We start from the raw sequence: 21,393 nt of genomic DNA on the forward strand, positions 1-21,393 counted from the left end.
TAAAATGCCCACTGAGCGCCCCCAGAAGAGCATCAACTGGCCTACTTCTTTTTCAAAAGTCCTTTACACCTCACAGAACATCCTGTGTTATTAGTTGTAGCTTTGTAATAATATACAGGAGGAAGCCCTCCAGCTCTGAATACAAGAGAAACAAAAACCTTCTTTTACAAAGAAAAGTTCAGCAAGAACAAAGGAAAAAACAACACTGCAAAACACTCCCCCATACGTGACACTGAACAGATCAGCATTAGGATTTCACAGTGAGCATAAGAGTAAATGCTGAGAAAACAGCATTAAGTTTGAAGTAGAATATGCATGTGAAAATGAAATCAAAAACAGAGGATTATCACGCTTATGCCATGGGGACAGGGAGGTCAAGGCTTAGAACAAGGCTGAGTCTATACCATGACAAGATCAGGCACTCAATATATACATGAACATGGCTCCTTGAAGTCAGCACAAGAAGGTCTTGAAGCAACTGGATTTAGCACAGTCCAGCAGCCCTGCCAATTGCATTTACATTGTTAAATCTTACCTTTCTTGATTTTTTCTTTTTAACTTGACATTTCTATCTGAATCTTTAGAGTGACAAAAGTCTCTCCTATCAGGCTGCACTTGAACTGCTGCTGGGAAAGCAGAAATTGCTCTGCTTTGCAGGAGGAATGCAACTGCAGTATCTAAGCACCGCAGCAGAGAACAGCACTACAGGGCTCCGTGAAATCTGAGCCGTGGATCAGTAACACCACTACACTTAATTCCCGTAGGGACGTATTTATATAGTTTCACTTTCAAAGCTGAACTGTTTGAGAAGCAGCACGGAATCTGGCTAGAAAGGTTACTCCTCGTCTCACAGTTAAAATGGCCAAGCAGGTTTACCCAGAAAGCATAACTGTTGCTTACATCTTCAAAGAGTCATTCTGCTGCTTCCCTTACAGAATCTATTCCCAAGCAAAACATTAGAATATAGCTACATGAATACTCAGATAAATTTGCATATGTGAATACAGGAGATAAGGATGAGGGAAAAAGAGAGAGAAAAGACTTAAAAATCTTCATAAAGAACAGGGAAATTAGCTACCCACTCTGAAGAAAACTAGGTGTAGGTATCTGCTGTCCAGTTTTTAACTGCAGTGTCAAGCTAGATGTTACTGCATTAGCCACTGTTCAGAGGAAGATAATATAAAGATCCGTAATAAAAAAAAAAAAAAGAGATTACACTGGATTTTTTAGTTTGCTTTTTGATCAATATTCCCTCCCCTAAACCCTTCTGCCCCTGCCTTAATGTTTACGCAGCACATACTGGGAACGTAGATGCAGCAGTGATTTAGGTCTCTGCTGTAGGAATTCTGGCCCAAAATAGCACAGAACTTCCAATTTGTTTCAAGATTCCTAAATACAACTCACAAACTTGTTTCCTCCTCCTCTCTACCTCAGGAAGCAGTTAATCTTAGGAACATCCAAGACTGTGCTGAGTCACTTTCAGCTTTTTGCTATAAGAGGCAAAAATAATATCTTCTTACTGAAGGTTAGGTACCAAGATGTATTAGAGGTGTCTCAACATTTTTGCAGCAAATACCTTGGAAGGTTGTTTACTACAGGAATGCCAGTGCTGGTTCCAGCAGCAATGTAGTTTTACCATGGTACTACTGCACTAACTACTAACAAACCAACTACAATCAAGAATTTAAATGCCATTTGTTTTTGTATTAGCACAGGATTTTACCACGAGCAAGTTCTTCTTACTGTTTACAGAACAGTACTTTTATCTAATCCTTTATTTCTAGGCTAAATAAGTCCATGGCTTCTAATTCTCTCCTAATATAACTAGCCATAGTTGAAAAGACAGAAAACCTTTCCTTGCACATTCCTCTGTTTATGACTAGACTGTGAACAGGATTTCCGAGAGGAGTGTCTTGCTTTAACACCCTCATTTTTAATACAAATTTCTCTTATTAGTCCCCAGATACACAACTCTGCACTTTTTACTATTAAATGCCACCTGACTTCTCTTACTCTGGCTAGGAAGGTCTTCCAGTTCTTGATGATACCGCAGATGGTCTATTGTCTAGAGGTGGATTAGCTGAGTTTGTGGGTGGATAATGCCACAGGTACAAACATCCACCAAGTGCCTCTGGGCCAAGCTGTTTAGGTCTGTCAAGTCTGATTAGCTTAAGTGCAGCATCATGCTAACGACATTGCTGCCAGAAGCAGCACGGGTATTCCTGTAGTAGACTTCCTGGAATAGCCAGTTTTCCTAGGACTTAATTAACCCCCAGCAGCACATTAGTGCCACAGGGGAAATTACTAGTTAATGTGGAAGCACACCACCATACGGATGCAGTTATATTGCTTCTGGATTCAACTTGCTCTATTTTTTGCATGGGGCTACAACTGAAATAATCAAAATCCAAAAAAAAGCCTCTTAAATCTTGATATTTTGGAGAGCAAAATGAAGAGGCTCTCCCTATTTTTCTGAGAATTACAGAATCACCAAATGTTAGGAATTGGAAGTGACCTTAAAAGATCATCTAGTTCAATCCCCCTACCGGAGCAGGAACACCTAGATCAGGTCACACAGGAACACATCCAGACAGGTTTTGCGTATCTCCAGAGAAGGAAACTCCACAATCCCCTGGGCAGCCTGTCACACTCACCATAAAAAAAAAGTTTTGGCTCATATTTAAGAAGAACATCCTCAGTGAGGTCACCACCCCTCAGTCTCCTCCAAGCTAAACAGCCCCAGCTCCCTCAGCCTCTCCTCATCAGGGAGATGCTCCACTCCCTTCATCATCCTCTTGGCTCTGCGCTGGGCTCTCTCGAGCCGTTTCCTGTCCTTCTGGAACTGAGGGGCCCAGAACTGGACACAATATTCCAGATGTAGTCTCACAAGGGCAGAGTAGAGGGGTAGGAGAACCTCACTCAGCCTACTACCCACATCCCTTCTTGGGGATGGGGAAGGCCATCGGCCTTCTTGGCCACAAGGGCACGGTGCTGGCTCATGGTCATCCCGCTGTCCACCAGGACCCCCAGGTCCCTCTCCCCTTCACTGCTCTCCAGAAGCAGCTGGGGTGTAGAAACAGATGCATACGTATCCTATGCATATTCATAAAGGTTTCCTGTTACTTCAAATAGGAAGAGCCATTGTATTGCAGTCCTGAACTTATCCACACTTTCTAAATTTGGGTTATCCTTATATGTTATGCATTTGAACCTTTATCTAATTTAGCTAAGAAATCAATTATTCAAAAATTCCATAGGTCAATTCCCTTCCAATAGCTTTTCTAGACAGTTTCCTACCTATTTGATACTTCCCATAATCATAGAATCACTAAGGTTGGAAAAGACCCCCAGGCTCATCTGGTCCAACCGTCCCCCTACCACCAATGTCACCCACTAAACCATGTCCCTAAGTACACCATTGAACTACTTGCTACAGTTACATAAATTACAAGTTCAGACCTGAAATTTACTGCAGTTCTCTTCTAGAGAAATAATTTTAACAAAGAAAACTTAGACTAACATGACATAGGCTATCTTTTCTGTACCCATGTTACCTTCAACGTCTTCATTTCAGTCTCCACGGTTTTTCTGTCCCCAATTTTATTTGTAAAAATTTCACATTAGGATCACAATACTGGGATTACAGTTGGTGGGATGATTTTTCCATCTAACATACTGTATTAATGTACGGTCAATTTGTTAAAAATGTATAGGTAAAAAGAAATCTTTGCTCAAATATTCTTAAGTACATGTACTAGTATTTCCAGCATGCTGAGACAAAGATTACTTAAGTTCTAGTTCCCTTAGGGGAATACATTAAACTTTTCAAACTTTATCTCAGCTTGGATATGTTCATTTCCATTCCCTCATCCCTAGGGATATACCTGCTTTCTGATATCATCTTATCAATGTTTCATTTCCCAGAGATTGCTCCCTTTCCCTTTTCCCTCTGTTAGTTCTTCCCCATTTTAATTTAAAGCCTTCCTTATCTATCAAGTGAATTCAACAACAGCCTGCCAGTGTCCAAGGGACTCAGCTGATATTTATTAATTAAGAACAATGCATAAGAATGTCCTCTGATGGAATAAATAAATAAATAAATAAACATCTTTCCTTATCGTACGTGTCCATGAACAATTTATTAACCTTCACTCTCTTGGTATGCCTTCTCCTCATTTTATTTGTCAAAGTATCTTTCCTACAAATGCCATGGCCCTCTACACCACCATTTCTCTGAACTTCTTTCGGAGATCATTGTAAGACTGCTTGCTCTGACCATAACCGACACAGAACCTCCTCCAAACACACAGGCAGATTCTAGTATGAATCTCTGTTTACCTGCAGCTAATTCTGCTTAATTTCTCCCGTGTTCCCCAGCCTTCTCATCTTTTTTTCTTGTGATTCTGAATGAGCTTTTATTTTCTCTAAAACCTCAAGCTCTGGCAGAATCTCCACTTTTTTTTTTTTTTTTTTTTGTCAAATAAGACTTTTCCAACTGTGACTAGAAATGAAAAAACCAAAATCTTCTTCCTTTTGTAATCATCAACACTAAGTCTTCCCAGGCTTAAAAAAAAAAAAAAAGGCTGAAAACTTGAAATGATTTATGCAGCCTTTTCTTGCCACCAATGATCAGTTATACTCAACTATGTCTGCTGCCCAATCAAGAATAAATTAATTTTGCAATTCATCTTTTTGAATTGAATTTCTCTATTTGTTTACTTCCATTACTAGTCCAACAGAAGCTTATTTTTTTACTCATTGTTTTAAAAGCCGAATGGCAAAACTTGCCTCCACAACCCTCTGAGAAAACATCTCTTTTCAACTCACTGGGGTTCCTAAACTTTCCAACTTTTCACCAATTTTAGCCCTACCTCATGCTTCAGTGTGGGCTGGTCATGTGCTGCTCTGTTCAAAGGCAACAATTTTCATTTACACGCTCTTTTGAGAGTCCCCTGTCCCCCCCAAAAAAGCATAAAAACACAAAAGAAGTGCTAGAAGCTACAAATAAGCGTTTAGCAAATAGACAAACTTTGCTACCTTGTTCTCCACAGAACAACACTCTTTTCTTCCCTAGCCAATATAAATTACTAATTGCCGTACCTTGTGGTCTGCTTGCCAGCTTCTTGCTTGTTAGGCTTCTCTGACTTCTGACTGTTTGACTCCACAGCAAACTGCCAGGTCTGACTGACAGCACAGCTTACAGACTGATGTCAGTCATCCACGTCAGAATGCAAATCAACAGCTCTTCTCACTCTATTATCCCTTATTGAGGTAGATGAGTAAGATTCCTTGATTTTACTCAGTAGAAACCAAGTACTGGTTTAACCAGGAAAAAACAAAAACAAAAAAGGCACTAAGGACCTCAGGCTTCTCCAGGTCTTTGGTCAGGAGGTACTTCTAACAGTGAGCCCAAATTTTTCTTAGCATGCCTTTTGCTGACAGTGTGCTTAGAGAAGCCCTTCTATTTGCCCTACACATCCATAGCCCCAACACAGCTCTGACTTTCCCATCTCAATTCTTGCATGCCACTCCCAGTTCCACCTTCCTGATACTTTTATTCTGTGTTTGAGTTCCATCAACAATTTCATGTTCATCCCTGCTGGCCTCCTGCCATTTTTGTTTGATATTTTGCATGTTGGAATAGACTACACTTGTGCTTAGAGGAGGCCAACCTTGAAGACCAACCAGCTGTCCAATCCCTTTACCTACCAAGACAGTCCCCCATGAAATCCTACCAAACAGATCCCCAAACAAGCCAAAACTGTCCTCCTGAATTGTAAAACAAAACAAAACAAAACAAAAACAAAAAAAAAAAAAAAAACAAAAAAAAAAACAAGAACTTATCATCCTTACATGCACAGTTAAAAATAATATCATGGCTGTTTCACCCATACTGCTTTTCCAGACCCTTGGGGATGCTTCCCTACTAAGGCTGAAGAAACTCATGGTGAACTGCAGCACCCGTTAGTCAAACAAGTCGCAAAAATAAAGTGGTATGTCACCAGCGTAAAAAGCAGCAGAGACGAAAGTTGAAGACCTTTGCAGACTCTGTCTGGCACTTACCCCAGGGTCTCTACTATTAAATGAAATAATGTTCCTTTTTTACTTCCTCGGTGGGGTGAGGTAACATCAACTTTGTTTTTCTGACACTTTGGAACAATCACTATTCTGCTACTGAATGCTAAGTTTACAAACAATTTTTCAACAAAAAAAAAAAAAAAAAAAAACCACAACCCTGCATGTTGATTGTTTCGGTGAGGCATAAGAGCACTACAGAACCAACCATTGGGTTGGAAGGGGTCTCAAAGATCATCCAGCTCCAACCCCCCCCTGCCATAGGCAGGGCTGCCACCCACCAGGGTTGCTCAGGGCCTCATCCAGCCTGGTCTTGAACACCTTCAGGGATGGGGCATCCACAACCTCTCTGGACAGCCTGTTCCAGTGCCTCAACACCCTCTGAGTAAAGAAAACCACGTTCTACCATCACTGCATAGAAGACTACACACATATTACCTTTTAGCAAGAACATCAGACACTACAAGTATCCAAGTAAGGCAACTCAGGCATCCAAAGTACCAGCTAGAACATCCCCCCAAAATACATACACAGGTATTAACATCTTTATGTGTGTTTTTTGAAAGCATACATTTACAAACATGAAATGCAAGAAGGAGGCACTTATAAAATCCAGACCAGCTACTCAGCAATTTCTTTGGATTTTTTTCCTTCATTGTTTCTTCTAATGCCTGCTATTTCCTCTGGTCTTTCTGTAGAAATAGGACTCACTGGATTACATCACTTGAGAGAACTAAGGAAGAAAATCAAGTTATTGGACTCAGGCCACAGTAAGCTAAGAATTCACGCTGGGAGATCACATAAAGAAACCAAGAGGAAACTTAGTTTGATCTTAACTACTCATCTCCTTTCTCTCAATTTCAATAAAGCAAGAGTACGTTAGATGCTTCTTAGTGAGGCATCTTCCTTCAAACTGAGTTAAAAGACAATAAAAAACTGCCAAAATGCTCTCTAAGCTTACTTATCCCCAAAGACCGTACAAACAAGTAGTTTGTACACTGATAGAGACATTTTCACAGGTTTTGGAGGGAAACAGAAAACAAAAGAAATCACACACTGAGAATACACACTGAGTAAGGCTCAAAATTTTAAGCCTGTAACAGTGACAGCTATGGGAGATACACAAAATTCTTCCAAAGGCAAGTCCTTGTTATATAACCTAAAGTCCTGTGCATGATGTTTGTATGCTGGAGAAATGGGAACCATGAGCCCATACCTTTCAATATGATACATACCCCAAACATCTTTTCTACTGTCATATGAAATTTTTCAACTGATTATCACTGTTCCTGTTACTCAACAACTACACATCAGGCCTCAAAATGTTTAATTATAACAGTGAAACTGAAAAACTGTGAAAAACAAATAGAGGGTAGTAGGTTCAAGTTTCCAAGGTCATATCTTAAGTCATATCTTCAAACTTCTTGATGTAACCACATTTGTTAGGAAATTTTCTTGCCATATAAACTGAAATTTCAACACAATTTCTAAGTCAGGATTTGAAAGGAAGAATTAAAATCCTGCACAACCCTTGTCAAAATCTTTTTCATGTACGTTCATGTGACAATGCAATGCTTGTCCAATGTGTCATCTGATTCTTCAGCACTTCCAAAGCACATTACAAAGCAAATATTGGTATGGTTCTGGTCTGATGGCCCTCTCCCAATCTGTTTTCTAGGTATCACCTTTGGCAGAAGGGGTTTGTGTTCTGTTCCGGAACAGAAAGGCCTTCCTGCTCTGTTCTGCCACTCTGGCCACACGGTTAGCTCTGCACAGTTTGTAGCAGCTCTCACAAGGTCTTCATCCCTGGCATTATCCAAAGTTCCTACTGCCCTGAAGTCCAAAGCTTCACCATTGCTTGTTTGTACAGTCAGTCCCTGCAGTGAGTCAAGCCCTATGTTACCCTTCACTCTACCACAAATGAGGCATTTCCCCAAATATGTGTTTCTCATTTTTCACCCCAGCAGTAAGAACATTCAGCTAAGCGAAGCACTGAACTCCTGAACTGTTAATCTTCAGACAAAATGAAAGAAACAGTTGTGATAATAAGGAAACGGTAAGACAAAGGAACAAATACATGTGACTTCTATGCCACAGATCTAACAAAGATAAAACATCAAAGTGGAATTGGATCATTCTGAATGCCAACAGAGACTAGAAAAGTGCTTATCTATCATCCACGCTAGGTGAGCTTGTTTGCATTAGGTTGAGGGAGGCATCCTTTATTATAACCTAGCACACCTACAGATGCAGATCATAACTTTTCACACAATCTCCATTCTCCTCCCTCACGCAAGGAACACACAAGCTTTAATTACTTTCTACCAGCTGGCTTTGAATTTCAGTATCAACAGTTCCATCAGTTTCCCAGGTTATTTGTTCCCACAAACTCCCCAGGCTGTTTCAAAGCTTAGAGAGAAAAATGAAATTTTAATTACTAAAATTAAGATTTTAAAAATGATACCCTTATACTTCTAAAACTAGTATGTTTTCATTATTTTTCTTTCATTTCAAAACATAAAACCTAAAACTTTATCTGAGAATAGCATCTACATTACCAACGCTACAGCAAAAGCAAAATACATTTAAAACATTGTCTGAGAAACAGCAACCAACAGAAAGATTTCCCTTTCTCCACAACTAAAAGAACTGACTCACTTTTCACAATCATTACTGCTTAATGAGTAATGCAATCTACTGTATGATGATATTTAGTTTTTAAAAAAAATTGCATATGAACTATGTGAGCTCAGACAATTACACCTCTACCAGTTACAGTGACTGGATAAGTGAACATAACCCAGGCCAGAGTGACAGCCACAGCCATTTCAATTTCCCTGTACAAAGTTAACATCTCTGGCTGTCACAGCACAGCCCTGATTCATGTTAGCTGAGCTCAGGGTTTATTTTTAAAATACAGATACTCAGGGTCACTTTCTCCTTTCTTCAGTTCACCACAAATCAATGTAAATACTGGGGGAAAATAACTTTACAAGATAAATCACATAATAATTATTTCAGGAATTCTGATTTCAAGTTGTTTTTCTTTAGTATCATCTCTAAACAGAAAAAAAAAATCAATGATCTTTTCTTTAAAAATATTAAAAACAATCTCTGGCATAACATCTTTCAAATCCTTCAGAAGAAGGTTACCTTTCATATACGTATGAAGACAGATGGACGATAAGGAAGCAGTTCCCCAGAAAAACTGTGACAGTACCCCAGTGGGTAAAAATAACCCTTGTTACAGAAAAATAACCCAAACAGAGCCTGTTTCCCTCTTTCATGTTTTTTTTTTCTTTCTTTTTTTTCATACTTAATATATATTTTCTCGTGTGCCCGGTGATAGGACGAGGGGGAATGGGCTAAAGTTGTGCCAGGGGAGGTTTAGGTTGGATATTACGAATAATTTCTTTACCAAAAGGGTTGTTAGGCATTGGAATGGGCTGCCAGGGAAGTGGTTGAGTCACCATCACTGGAGGTCTTTAAAAGATGTTTAGATGTAGAGCTTAGGGATATGGTTTAGTGAAGGACTTGTTAGTGTTAGGTCAGAGGTTGGACTGGGTGATCTTGGAGGTCTCTTCCAACCTAGATAGTTCTGTGATTCTGTGATATATGTATGTAATAGAGACCCACAATAAAATTAAAGCCTTTACTTCAAACAGAAGGACAGTCAAGGATGTGGAACAAAGCCCTGCAATATATTTCAGCAATCTGAGGAAAACAGCCCACAGCTAGAAAGCCTGTGTGTGAGGTCTGGACCATGACTGTCTAGCAGGACCAAGGAGAGTAGCTCCGTCTCCTTCTGATAGAAACGATGTACCTGGTGGAGAGCATTGGCTTGCTCAGCTTAGCTTTGGTAGCTTTTCAACAGATATCAGCTCAGGCTAGGTAACAGCTCCTGAACCTGATAAACCCAACATAACAGTACAAGAACCTGCACTATTTATGCAGTACCCCAGCTCTTGGTAGAGTTTCCTACATACCTGTTCATCAGATGCACTCCAGATCTAAAGACTGTGTTAGCTGGAGCTTTTACAACACAACCTGCAGTATGTTGCATTGCAATCAAAAGCATCACATAAATTCTACACCTGTGACATGTTACATTGCAGATGTGCCTGAAACACTCAATTAATATATTAACTAGAATAATTCAGTTTACTAGTAAGAAATAATTACATGATCTGTTTTTAAGTTCTTGTGTCAGATAAAGACTCTTGCTTTCCCCTTTCTCTTCAGGTGAAGACACAGGTTTTCTGCTACAGGAAAGAAATTTGGAACGGATATCACGAATACAAGCATGAGATAAAACACAGGGTACAATAAACTGTCCTGACTCTGTGAATCTCATTACAATTTTGTTCTTATCTATATACTATCTATAAACTATCTAGTTCACAACTGAAGTAGAGTCAGCTCAAAACTGCTCTCACCTGTTTAGATTGAATATTACCGTGAACTTGTTATATCATAGTAATGTTTGGATGCATACAAAGAGTCAAAATTAAAAGAAACAAAAAAGCGATCTTCCAGATAGTGCTGTGAGTTATGGACTTAATCTTCAGCATTTCAAAGGCAAATATATGTTAATCAGTGCCCAGAGTACAGAAAACAAGACAGACTATTTGTTTTGATTTGTGGATGTTAGTCCTCTGAAATTTTATAATCTTCCCTCTTGTGAATTTGGTTTCACCTGAACAAAGCCAGATTGCAGCACAGGAGACCACAGTGAGGGAGGAATCAGACGTTTCCTTTAAGATTATATCAATGGGTTGAGAGATTCAACACAACCTCTTAAACTTTGAAATGAATCTACTGCTCTGTCCAGAGTGAAGTGATTCCTCCGCTGTCACAGGTTTTTGATAACTTAACATAGTGTTAACACTGCCAACTGAAACCAACGCTGCCAGCTGGGAGTAGGTGCCGGGCCTCCACCCATTCCTGACCAGCACTCCCATTTATGTGTTAAATAAACGTGTTAAAACATTTTTTTTTCTTTTTACTTGTGTTGATTTCACCTCACACCAGTTCCTCAGTGCAATTTACCACATGGTTTCAGGATCATTTGTGCAGGCTAAACAAGATAGGGAAGAGAAGCCCAGGTGGCTTGTGGCAGGACAAAGGGGTTCATTTGACGTTGACCTCAATCTGATCAAACTGTAGTGCTGCAGAAAACGTCTCTGCTGAACAATAAAACCTCCAACTGCTACATCATACCTGGTAATATCTGGATTCATGTCATCAAGTCCTTATTGCCCTCTGGAAAAGGAACCTGAAAAAAAAAAAAACACAAAAAAGCTTAAATATTCTATATGCATAGCCAAAAGTAAATTCTGAGTGTACATATTCAAATAAATTGCAAGGAACCTCAGCATCACATCACTCCATCCGTATTCCTCCCATGTTTCTCCTAAAGGTGAGTAGGAAGCTTACAAGAGCTTCCCTTACTCATGTTTGACTCGGAAAAACAAACAATACATGATAACACCCTAGCTGTGTTTTATCCTCTTAGTGAGAAGATGGCTATGAATTAAGATTTCAAAATTCTATTCTATTAAGATTTTAAAATGCCCTGAGAGATCTTTCATTTTAAATAATTGCTTCCAAAGTCTTAACATGGCAACTCAGCTGCTAGAGGATGGATGTTAGAATCTGTTGCAGTGGTCACAAAAGAGTTGTAAAATAAGCAAAAGTCAGAGCTATGTCTACATGGCTATAGCTTTACCACCTGCTATTTTCTGTTCCTACACTAGTCTGTAAAGCTCAGCTGTACCTATTTCAGAAAATACGAATTTGTCTAGATCTATGAGACAAAAAGCAAATTTATCGCCAAAAACTTTGCATAGGAAGGTTCTAGAATAATTTAGAAGCTGGTGTTACAATACAGAATAAAAATTTAGAAAACAGTGTTAGTTTTCTTGTCTCATAATACTGTGTTTCTAAAGGACCTTGTCAACAAGTATGCAAAAGCAGGTGGATTCTTTGTTGCATAGAGAAACTTTCCTGCACTCAACTTTTCCAAAGTTTTGTTAATGATCAGAAACAAAACAAACAACAAAAAAAAAAAACGTACGAACAATTGACAAAGTAGTTATTGGATGGTACATCCTAGCTTGATCCTATTTCTGTTCAGTGAAAACTTAGCGGAGTGATAAAGTAGCAAGACAAATGACACATTTGTCCAAGGAATTAAGAATGCATCTTCATCTGCCACAGCTCTGAATTGCTGCCTTGAGGTAATGCTCAATACAATGTCCACATCTGGTAGAAAGACTTTTAACGGGCCAGCAAGAGCTATCAAAAGGTCCTGCTACAGGTAGAAATTTATTTTTGGGTCTTTCTTTACATATTACATGTATTCCCAAATCTATGATAGTGTGGAACAACATGTGAAACAGTCATGGCAGTTAGGCGAAGTCCACAGTGAGTAGAAAAAGCGAAACAGCTCACCTCCTTTAAAACAGAGTAGAAAGAAATGGTCTTTGATACATTCCAACACAATATCCTTGTGTCTAAATTGGAGAGAGATGGACTTGATGGACTGGAGTTGGCTGATGAATAAGGAATTGGCTGGATGGCAAGAGTTGCAGTCAACAGCTCTATGTTCAGGTGGACATCCATGGTGATGCTTTATATCTTTATTAACAACATAGACAGTGGGATCAAGTGCACCCTCAGTGCATTTGCTAATGATGCCAAGCTGAGTGCTGCAGATGACACAACAGAAGGAAGGGATGCCATCCAGAGGGACCTGGACAGGCCTGAGAAGTGGGCATACATGAAAGTCAGCAAGGCCAAGTACAAGGTGCTGCACCTGAGCCAGGGCAATCCCAAACATCAGTACAGGCTGGGTAACAAGTGGATGGAGAGCAAGCCTGTGGAGAAGGGAGGTATTGGGGGTATGGGTGGATGAAAAACTCAACATGAGCCAGCAGTGTGTGCTTGCAGGCCAGAAGGGCAATTGTACCCTGGGCTGCATCAAAAGAGGAGTTGCCAGGAGGCTCAGAGAGGTGATTCCCTGCCTCTACTTCAGTCTCTTTAGACCTGATGTGGACTACTGCATCCAGCTCTGGGACCCCCAATATAAGGACACGGACTTGATGAAGCAGGTCTGGAGGAAGGCCACAAATCTGATCAGAGGGCTGGAACTCCTATGAAGGAGAGAGCTAGAGATGTTCAGCCTGGAAAAAAGAAGACTGGGGAGACCTTATTGTAAACTTACAATACTTAAAGGGGGCTTTTAAGAAAGATGGACAAATACTTTGTATAAAGGTGTGTAGTGTTAGAACAAGGGGTAATGGTTTTAAGCTAAAAGAGAGTACATTTAGACTGAATATAAGGAAGAAATTCTTCACTATGAGGGTCGTAAGACACGAGGTTGCCAAAAGCCCTATCCAATCTGGCCCTGAACACTTCCAGAAGTTGTTCATCCATAACTTTCACTGATCTACTGAAAGATGTACCTGCCCATGGCAGGGGGGAAGGACTAGATGGTCCTTTCCTATACATATCATTGTATGATTCTATGAACAAAAGATAGCTGAACTTTTAACATGGGTATCTATCTCAAAGAACAGAAAGCTATTAGACTTTCCTGAAACCTTTTTAATTCTTGAGCCCTCTTAGGCTCAGGAACATAATCCACATCAATCATCTTTCTGAAAAACTCTCAATTTCAGGAACGATTGATAAAGTGATTCTTGTGTTTACTGGACACCACTAAAATTGGCTATCTTTGTGATACTAACCCGTCAGAACTTGCTCTCTCCTTGAGACCAAATACTATTTAAATTCTGAATAGAAAAGGATGTCAGAAAAACCACAAGTAACCTTCAAAACCACAATAAAAATGCCTTCCATCAAGCTTGTGACCTCGTGCAGAGAAGAAAAAGAACTTCCTCAAGTGAAGCCCCAACTTCTGGGCTTCAGATTTCAGACAGGTCATTGAGTGTCCCCAGGTAAACTTGGGAGGAAAGAGTGGACAGCTTAGACACCCCCAAGCACCACCACTGTCTTCACTTCTTTGTAGACTAGGGTGTCCTTAGACATCCTCTAAGAACAAGCAGAAAAGGCACCAGCCCAGAAGGGACATTTTTATTTTGATTAGAGCTGAAATATATCATTAATTCCTCAACCACTGCCTGTAGAGATTGCAGCAGGAACCTCATCTTTCACTCGTGCATAGAGAAGCTGAGTCTCTCTGAATTATGTGAGTGATAGGGTACAGTAATAAATCCAATTTCTGTGGAGTTAGGTGGACTGCAATGGAAGGGCAATGTAATAATTACTTTTCACTGCATATATTTGCTCTCCTTCCTACCGGAAGCAACTATCAAACTGAGAAATCTCTTCTCTTTGCTTTATCTCCTTAATGCAATTCTAGCAGAAGAAGGGAATTAATAAAATTAATATTTTATATGAATTTCATCCGTTTGTTACAGCTAATAACCCAGAACAGGTATTCCTCACTGGGTAGCATTGATTCTAGATAAAGAGAAATTTTGGCTTCATATCAGATGCATTGTTCAGTTTTGCCAGCTTTGATGCACTGAAGCATCAGCATATCACAGTCTGATTTTTTTCCAACATACAGCATTGGGTTAACAATATAAAAGAAATTGGAAAAAAAAAAAGTTCCTTTGTGTTTTTAAGTCTCCGTACATCTCCTGAATATCTTGATAAACTTGAGCTTGCAGATAGATGAGTCACCAGCACATTTTCATATCTTGCAGCTGTCTCTGGTCAGTCAGAAGAAAGACTGGCTCCTTTGGAGGACAGAAGTCTCCACGTTTGTCCCCTCAAACACACTTTCTGTCTGATTTTTGCAAAACTTAAATAAGACTTCATGTTAAAATTGCAAAACACGAAAATTTTGTCTTCAGATGTAGATAAAGGTGTAGGTAAGAAAGTAACCATATTCAAATCTTGCTAGCTAAAATTCAGATGTCTGAATTCATATAATTCATCATCATCTATCTTGGAAACATTCATTTCATGCTCTGATACCTAACTTGATTCAGACTGAACCATCACTGCTTCATAAACTTACCATACAAGCTGACTTTAAATGATTCCAGAAGTGCAAAGTACAATCTAAATTTTTTTTTCTTTCAACTTTAGCCTGTTTTTTTTTCTTCATTTTACCCCTTGAATTTTGATGAACAAACAAATCATCTTTAAAAAGATTTATAATTATAAAAGATTTATAAACGCATTCATGCAGCCCTGTGGGCAGCTTTGCCGTATTTTTTTTTTTTTTTCTGGGAATAGTTTTCATTGCCACCAAGGAAAATCTTTCTTTAATTTCATCCTCCTTCCATGCAAAGGGCTAAGAGTGAAGTACTGGAGACTCAACCAGCAGCTACCTAGAGGAAGGCAGAATGGTTTCTCAAAAAGTACCATTGCGATTGCCTGCTCTGACCTTCTTCACCGCAACCACAGCTCAACACAACCCCTTATTTCTATATTGATTTCATACTAACTGGCCGTGCTCTACCAGAAGAACTGCAAGCTCTCCTTTTACAACAGAACGGCACCAAGGCTTTTTCTTCCCCTCCGGACTGGCAGCCAGCAGCAGGCCGGCCAGCACCCCACCCGGCAGCAGGTGAGACACGGCCCCTGCCAGCTCTTCCCACAGCACTGCTCTACTGGGGCAGGGGGCTGCCGTGAGGGGGCTGCCGTGAGGGCACCCTTTTGGCTGCTCCTTGCAGCCCCAGCAGGAACCCGTGCCTCAGCAGCCCCTCGCACCGTCACGGCGACCCCTCCCCAGCCACACAGGGGCCGCCGCCCGCTGCTCGGGCCCGGCGCCCGCGCTGCCCCCGCGGCTCCCCGGTGCCCCCCACCTCCGCCCCCGCCACCCCTCCGCTCACGGCCGGCTCCCCGCGGCACCGCCGGCTGCATGGGTACCTGACCCTCGGGCGCTGCCGGATGGCTCCGGCACTGTCCCTTCGCCCCCCAAAAGCACTGCCCGCTCCCCCGCCAGGCACCGTCCGACCCCCGCTCCGCCAGCGCTCACGCACTCTCCCCCCGTCCCCGACACCCCCGCGGGCTCCTTCAGCCGCCACCTGCCGGGCTATATCCGCCCCTCACCTCCACCTCCACCTCCCCCGGACCCCCTCTTTTTCTCTTTCTCTTTCTCTTTCCCCCGGGGCGGCGCCGTCCCGGTCTCCGCGGAGACCCGAGAGGCGTCCGGGCTCTGCCTGGCCCCGGGCGCGATGAAGGAGGCGGCGGCCTCGGGGCGGGGCCGGGCCGGGCGCTGCTCCCAGCGCGCCGGGGAGGAGGACCCCGGGCGGCGGCCGGGCCTGGCCTCCCGGCCTCGAGGAGCTGCCGCGGGGTGGTCCCGGTTGGTCTTTTCCAACCTTAATGATTCTATTCCATGACCCGTGTGGGATGGTTCTGGGCTGAGCCCCGCGGGGAAGCGTCTCCAGGGGCCGGAGGGCTTTGATCACAGAATCAGAGAAACACAGGGTTGGAAAGCACCTACCAGATCATCTAGTCCAACTGTCCTCCTGTCATCAGTGCTACCACTAAGCTACTAAATCATATCTCTCAGCACCTTGTCCAGGCACTTCTTGAACACAGCAAGGGACGGTGACTTCATCACCTCCCTGGGCAGGCCGCTCCAGTACCTGACCACTCTTTGAGAGAGAAAGTTTTTCCTGATATCTAATCTAAATGTCCCCAGGTGCAACTTGTGGCCGCTTGATGGACACCCAAAGCCAGGAGGCCATGAGCAGGGGCACCCAGGACTGCAGGGGCCAGGATGTGAAGAGAGTGTGGGGGTACCAGCAAGGGAGGAGAGGCTGGTTCTGGTGACCTTGGATGAGCCTTGCAAGGTGACGCACCTAGGAGATGACAGGACCATTATATGAATATCCACGTGTGTTTCAACATTAAAGGGAAAACTTGGCCTGTTTGCCTTCCCCAAGAGGGAATTAATGTCTCCAGGAAGAGAAGCAGGTGTCATGAACTGGAAGGAACAGCTGTGCTAGGACAGAGATGCCGTGACACCCGTAATACAGATCACAGAATCATCTAGGTTGCAAGAGACCTCCAAGATCAGATGGAGTACCACCAGAACAAAGACACTGAATTCCTTATTTTCTCTGATTTTTCACTGCATGGCAATACTGTTCTTTGCATGGTACCATTTATAGCTGTCGAAGTGAGAATTAAGTGCTAATGAATTAGCCTAACTATTACTTTACATGCACTTTTCATGAGTGCAAATTAAAAGATAATGAAGGTGTCATGGGAATCTTCGTCATGAGACTCCTGCTCCTGCTGCAGTTCGATGTAATGACAGCCTTCCTGCCACTGACCTTATGAACCAGATCCTGCTCCTTTTCTCATCATACATGTTTCCCCCTTTTCTTTTGCTAGTTACCTCTTTTACCTCCACTACTCTCTTAGATCAGAAATTTGCTAATTTCGTGCCTGCTCTATCACTTGTGTAAAAATACATTTAAAAATGCACACATATGAAAGTATGTATATGCCATTACATTTTAAAATCAAAGCGTGCATCAAGCAGGACATACAGCAGCCTATAAATGCTTAAATGGATGATGCTGGAGCACATTTCTGCAGTTCCATGTTTCTTTTGCCAACAGTGAACCTGGTTAGTTTAACCCAGTATTTTCTTCGTAAACATTATAAAAAAGGAGACAAAATAAAGTCCCTGAGCAAATTGCAGCTGCCCTTTACATGAAAAAACAAGGATTGAGTACTACATGTTATTTCAGCCTCTTGATGAGGCAAGTCAAAACAAGGAGGAAGAGCTAATATGGTGGACTACAGCTTTGGAATCACTTCAGTACAGCTGGGTAGATTTTAAGGCCAGAAAAAAAATGTTAAGCTCATCTATTCTGTCCTCCTGAATTACGTAGGCCAAAAAAAATTCCACCCCATCATTCTTGCTTTCAAGTCTTGGGAGTACAGATCATGTGTACTATTATTGTTTGCCAGTGTGCTATAATGCATTCTTGGAGCACTTAAGACTGTTCTCTCATCTTACTAAAACACTTTCCATCAGTTCTTTATTTCCAGATTTTTCTAAAGCTGTAGCCAGTATGGTTTTGATAAATATAGCTGTAAATACCTGTGTAGATAGAACTGTTAAGAATTTAAAGACAAATTTAATCACTTGTTAAAGTTTTTTTTTTTTTTTTTTTTTTTTTTTCTTACTGATTGTATTTTACATGCTCAGTTCCAATCAAGCAATACACAGTCAAACATGTAACTGACTGATGGCTTGAAAATGGTTTCTGCTCAAGATTGCCATGAATGTACTAGCATCTGTACAAATAAACTGGTGAATATTTGCACAAAGTATTTGGGCCATGGAGTAATAATGTCAGGAATCTCTAGCCATATCATATTCCCTTGGGTGGACCCCAACGCTCCTACATGCATTAGTGTTCCTGTAGCTAGTTGAATGGGATCACCAAAACCAATTTAAAACAGTGCTTGACCAGCAGTCTTTGTATTATAAATCCAGCTTTTCTGGGTTTGATCCAAAGCCTGCTGACCTGAGTGAAAAGCTCCCACTGACTTCCAAAGGACTTGGATTGGGCCTTCCTTGGGCAAAAATCTGCTAATGTCAGAGCAGAGGGTAAATAAAATAGAAACATTTAAAAACACTGGAACAAAGGAAGGGGCTTTGCTCAGGGTATTTGTTTTTCTCACCCCCTCACCCCGGTTATCTGTGACTTCCTCAGTTACAGAGGTGGAATATGAGTCATGCCACTTGGAACAGAAATTTTTGCTTAATCACCAGTCACCAGCACACAGGGCCATCATCAAAACACAGTACAAACCTCCATGCCCCACAGCAATTTGGGACACAAAGTCTTGGTGAGGAGCCCTGGTGCACAGGGACATGACCTGTGCATACCTTGTCTTTTATATGAATCATGATGTATTTTGAACTCTGGCTATGAGTGCTGAACAGTGCCCCTCATTCTGACCATAGAGGGTGCTCCATTAAAGACTTAAAAGTTACCACTCTTTTTTATAATATGCACCTTGAGACATCCAAAGGGGTCTGGAACACAAAGATGGACACTCAGTCTCTAAATATCAGGCTTCTTCAATTTTTTTTCCCCAGGAAATAATTAGTATTTGAGGTACTTAAAAATAACTTGAAAACATAGGCTGATAAACCCATTTTATTATTTATATTACAATATATCTATGAGTAAGAAAAAACTGGTAGTTTGAATGTGATGATTTATACACTAGCTGCTTAACGTGGGCCAGATATTGAACAAGTCCTCTGCTTATAGTCTTTGAAAGAGTCACCCTCTGACATCCTGTACATCGAGTCCAAATAAATCTCTGACCAGACCTGGTGGGCAGTTTGTCTCCAATCTCTTTGGTTGTGATGTGCTGGACACCCTGAAGGTGGACTGTGTCAGCCTGGACAGCACCCTCAAGTGGAAAACCAAAGTCCCTGCACACCCAGTCTGTCCCACTCGGTACAACTGAACTTCAAACATAAATGGGTACTGGTGAATATACAGTAGGTCACAGAATCACAGACTCACAGAATTGTAGGGGTTGGAAGGGACCTCCAGAGATCATCGGGCCCAACCCCCCTGCCCAAGCAGTTCCCCAGAGCAGGTTGCCCAGGGAGGCGTCCAGACGGGCCTTGAAGATCTGCAGAGAAGGAGCCCCCCCAGCCTCCCTGGGCAGCCTGTCCCAGCGCTCCGGCACCCTCCCCGGGAAGAAGTTCTTTGGCGTGTTGGTGCGGAACTGCCTGGGCTCCATTTGGTGGCCACTGCCCCTTGTCCTGTCCCCACAGACCACTGAAAAGAGTTTGGCCATATACGTCTGTCTCCCACACTTCAGGTATTTATAATAGCCCCAGCTCTCTCAGCCTCTCCTCCCAGGGGAGATGCTCCAGGCCCCATATCATCTTTGTGGCCCTCCACTGGACTCTTTCCAGGAGATCCCTGTCTTTTTTGTGCCAGGGAGCCCAGAACTGGACACAGAACTCAGGTGAGGCCTGACCAGGGCAGAGGGGGAGGATCACCTCCCTTGACCACGCTCCTTTTAATGCATGCCAGGATCTCATTGTCTGTCTTGTCGTCTACCAGGACCCGCAGCACAGAAGGAAAGTACATTCCTCTCTGGGCTACAAAGTTCCCCATTGTCTCCCATCATATCTCATCTCTTCCTGTAAATCCTGCAGTCTGGAATACAGAACCAGAAACCCCGAGGGAATCCCCAGCACCAACCTGTTATTACAGACCTCGAGGGGGAGAAATAGGGAGGGAATGAAGCTCTCTTCCCCTCTGAGAAAGTATTGCCATGTATTTAGATATAAATGGAGATACCATTTAATGTTTTTGATTTAATCGATTCAATTTATTTTACAGCTTTTTAATTTGTGTGTTCATGAACACTCAGCTTCATAGTGACCCCAGTGTTATTTCTGAGGGGTAGGCATACTCTAAAAAAATTCTCCCTGCATTGGTTTTCAGGGGATTTAGGAACAGAAATATCTGGCTTGTGTAGGTGAAAAAAGGGTGCTGAGAAGCTCTGCTCAGCTAGTGCAGTGGCACCTCTGGGTACCTGCAGCAGCACAACCTCAGATTCACAAAAACTTGCTGATGCAATGTCAGGGCTGTAAGGTGAAGTTTCAGGAATTGTGCTTGCAGATACTGGTGTTCTGATATCTTACCATGCATTTATCTTTCCAATAACATACGTGTGAAGCTTCACTTTTGCAAAAATTCAAATGCAACATGAATTGTGCACTTCTTGCTAGTGACTCTGTAATAAGCCAAATGCCAGTCTTTTCCTGCTGTTAAAATGCTTCTTTCACTTTGATTTCAGGTGTTCAAATGCAGACAGAACTGAACTTCCTCACATCACAGCGTGACAAACTGTTCAAACAGGATCCACTTCCACTTTTTAGGAGCTCCCAAAAGCGCTAATAAAAGTGCCGTAATCTTCTCTAATGATCCAAAACATTGCAGCTTGCAGTGATGTTGGACTGTTTTGGAACAAAACTGAATTCTTTTCCTCTCAATTACTTTCCCTTCTGTTTACTTCACTGTGCCCTCCGGTGACCTTTTCGGGTCTCAGAGGGAGGTTGTGTCAGCAGTTCAAGTGTTGATAATGTTCCTAGTGCTGTGGCAGTCGGGGAGGGTTGCAGCAAGTAAGTGACCCAAGGTGTGAAAGGCTGTTTGTGCACATACTGGAGCACTTCTTGCAAAGTTCCTATTGTTCACAGCAGTGGGCAAGGAGGCAGTTGTTTCTTCTCCCCTTGCATTTTAAGGAAGAGCAGGGCCCAGTGGCAAAGTTCTG

General features: G+C 42.0%; 1 protein-coding gene across 3 annotated transcripts in view; it reads right to left on the reverse strand.

The window, feature by feature from the left end:
• Positions 1 to 16,321, reverse strand: part of CERS4 (ceramide synthase 4) — a 54,448-nt gene extending 38,127 nt beyond the window's left edge. The window contains exons 1-2 of one of the 3 annotated variants that reach the window (XM_068661789.1): positions 16,168 to 16,321; positions 11,296 to 11,350 (exon numbers count right to left, since the gene is read on the reverse strand). In XM_068661789.1, the coding sequence (XP_068517890.1) occupies positions 11,296 to 11,315 (20 nt within the window). In that variant the 5' untranslated portion in view covers positions 11,316 to 11,350; positions 16,168 to 16,321. Of the gene's footprint in view, positions 1 to 535; positions 556 to 11,295; positions 11,351 to 16,167 lie in introns of those variants that run through there. The other 2 variants (XM_068661790.1, XM_068661791.1) reach the window with 2 other exon arrangements.
• Positions 16,322 to 21,393: the final 5,072 nt, after the last annotated feature.

The sequence above is a fragment of the Anas acuta genome, chromosome 26 (assembly GCF_963932015.1).
Source record: "Anas acuta chromosome 26, bAnaAcu1.1, whole genome shotgun sequence".
NCBI lineage: Eukaryota > Metazoa > Chordata > Aves > Anseriformes > Anatidae > Anas > Anas acuta.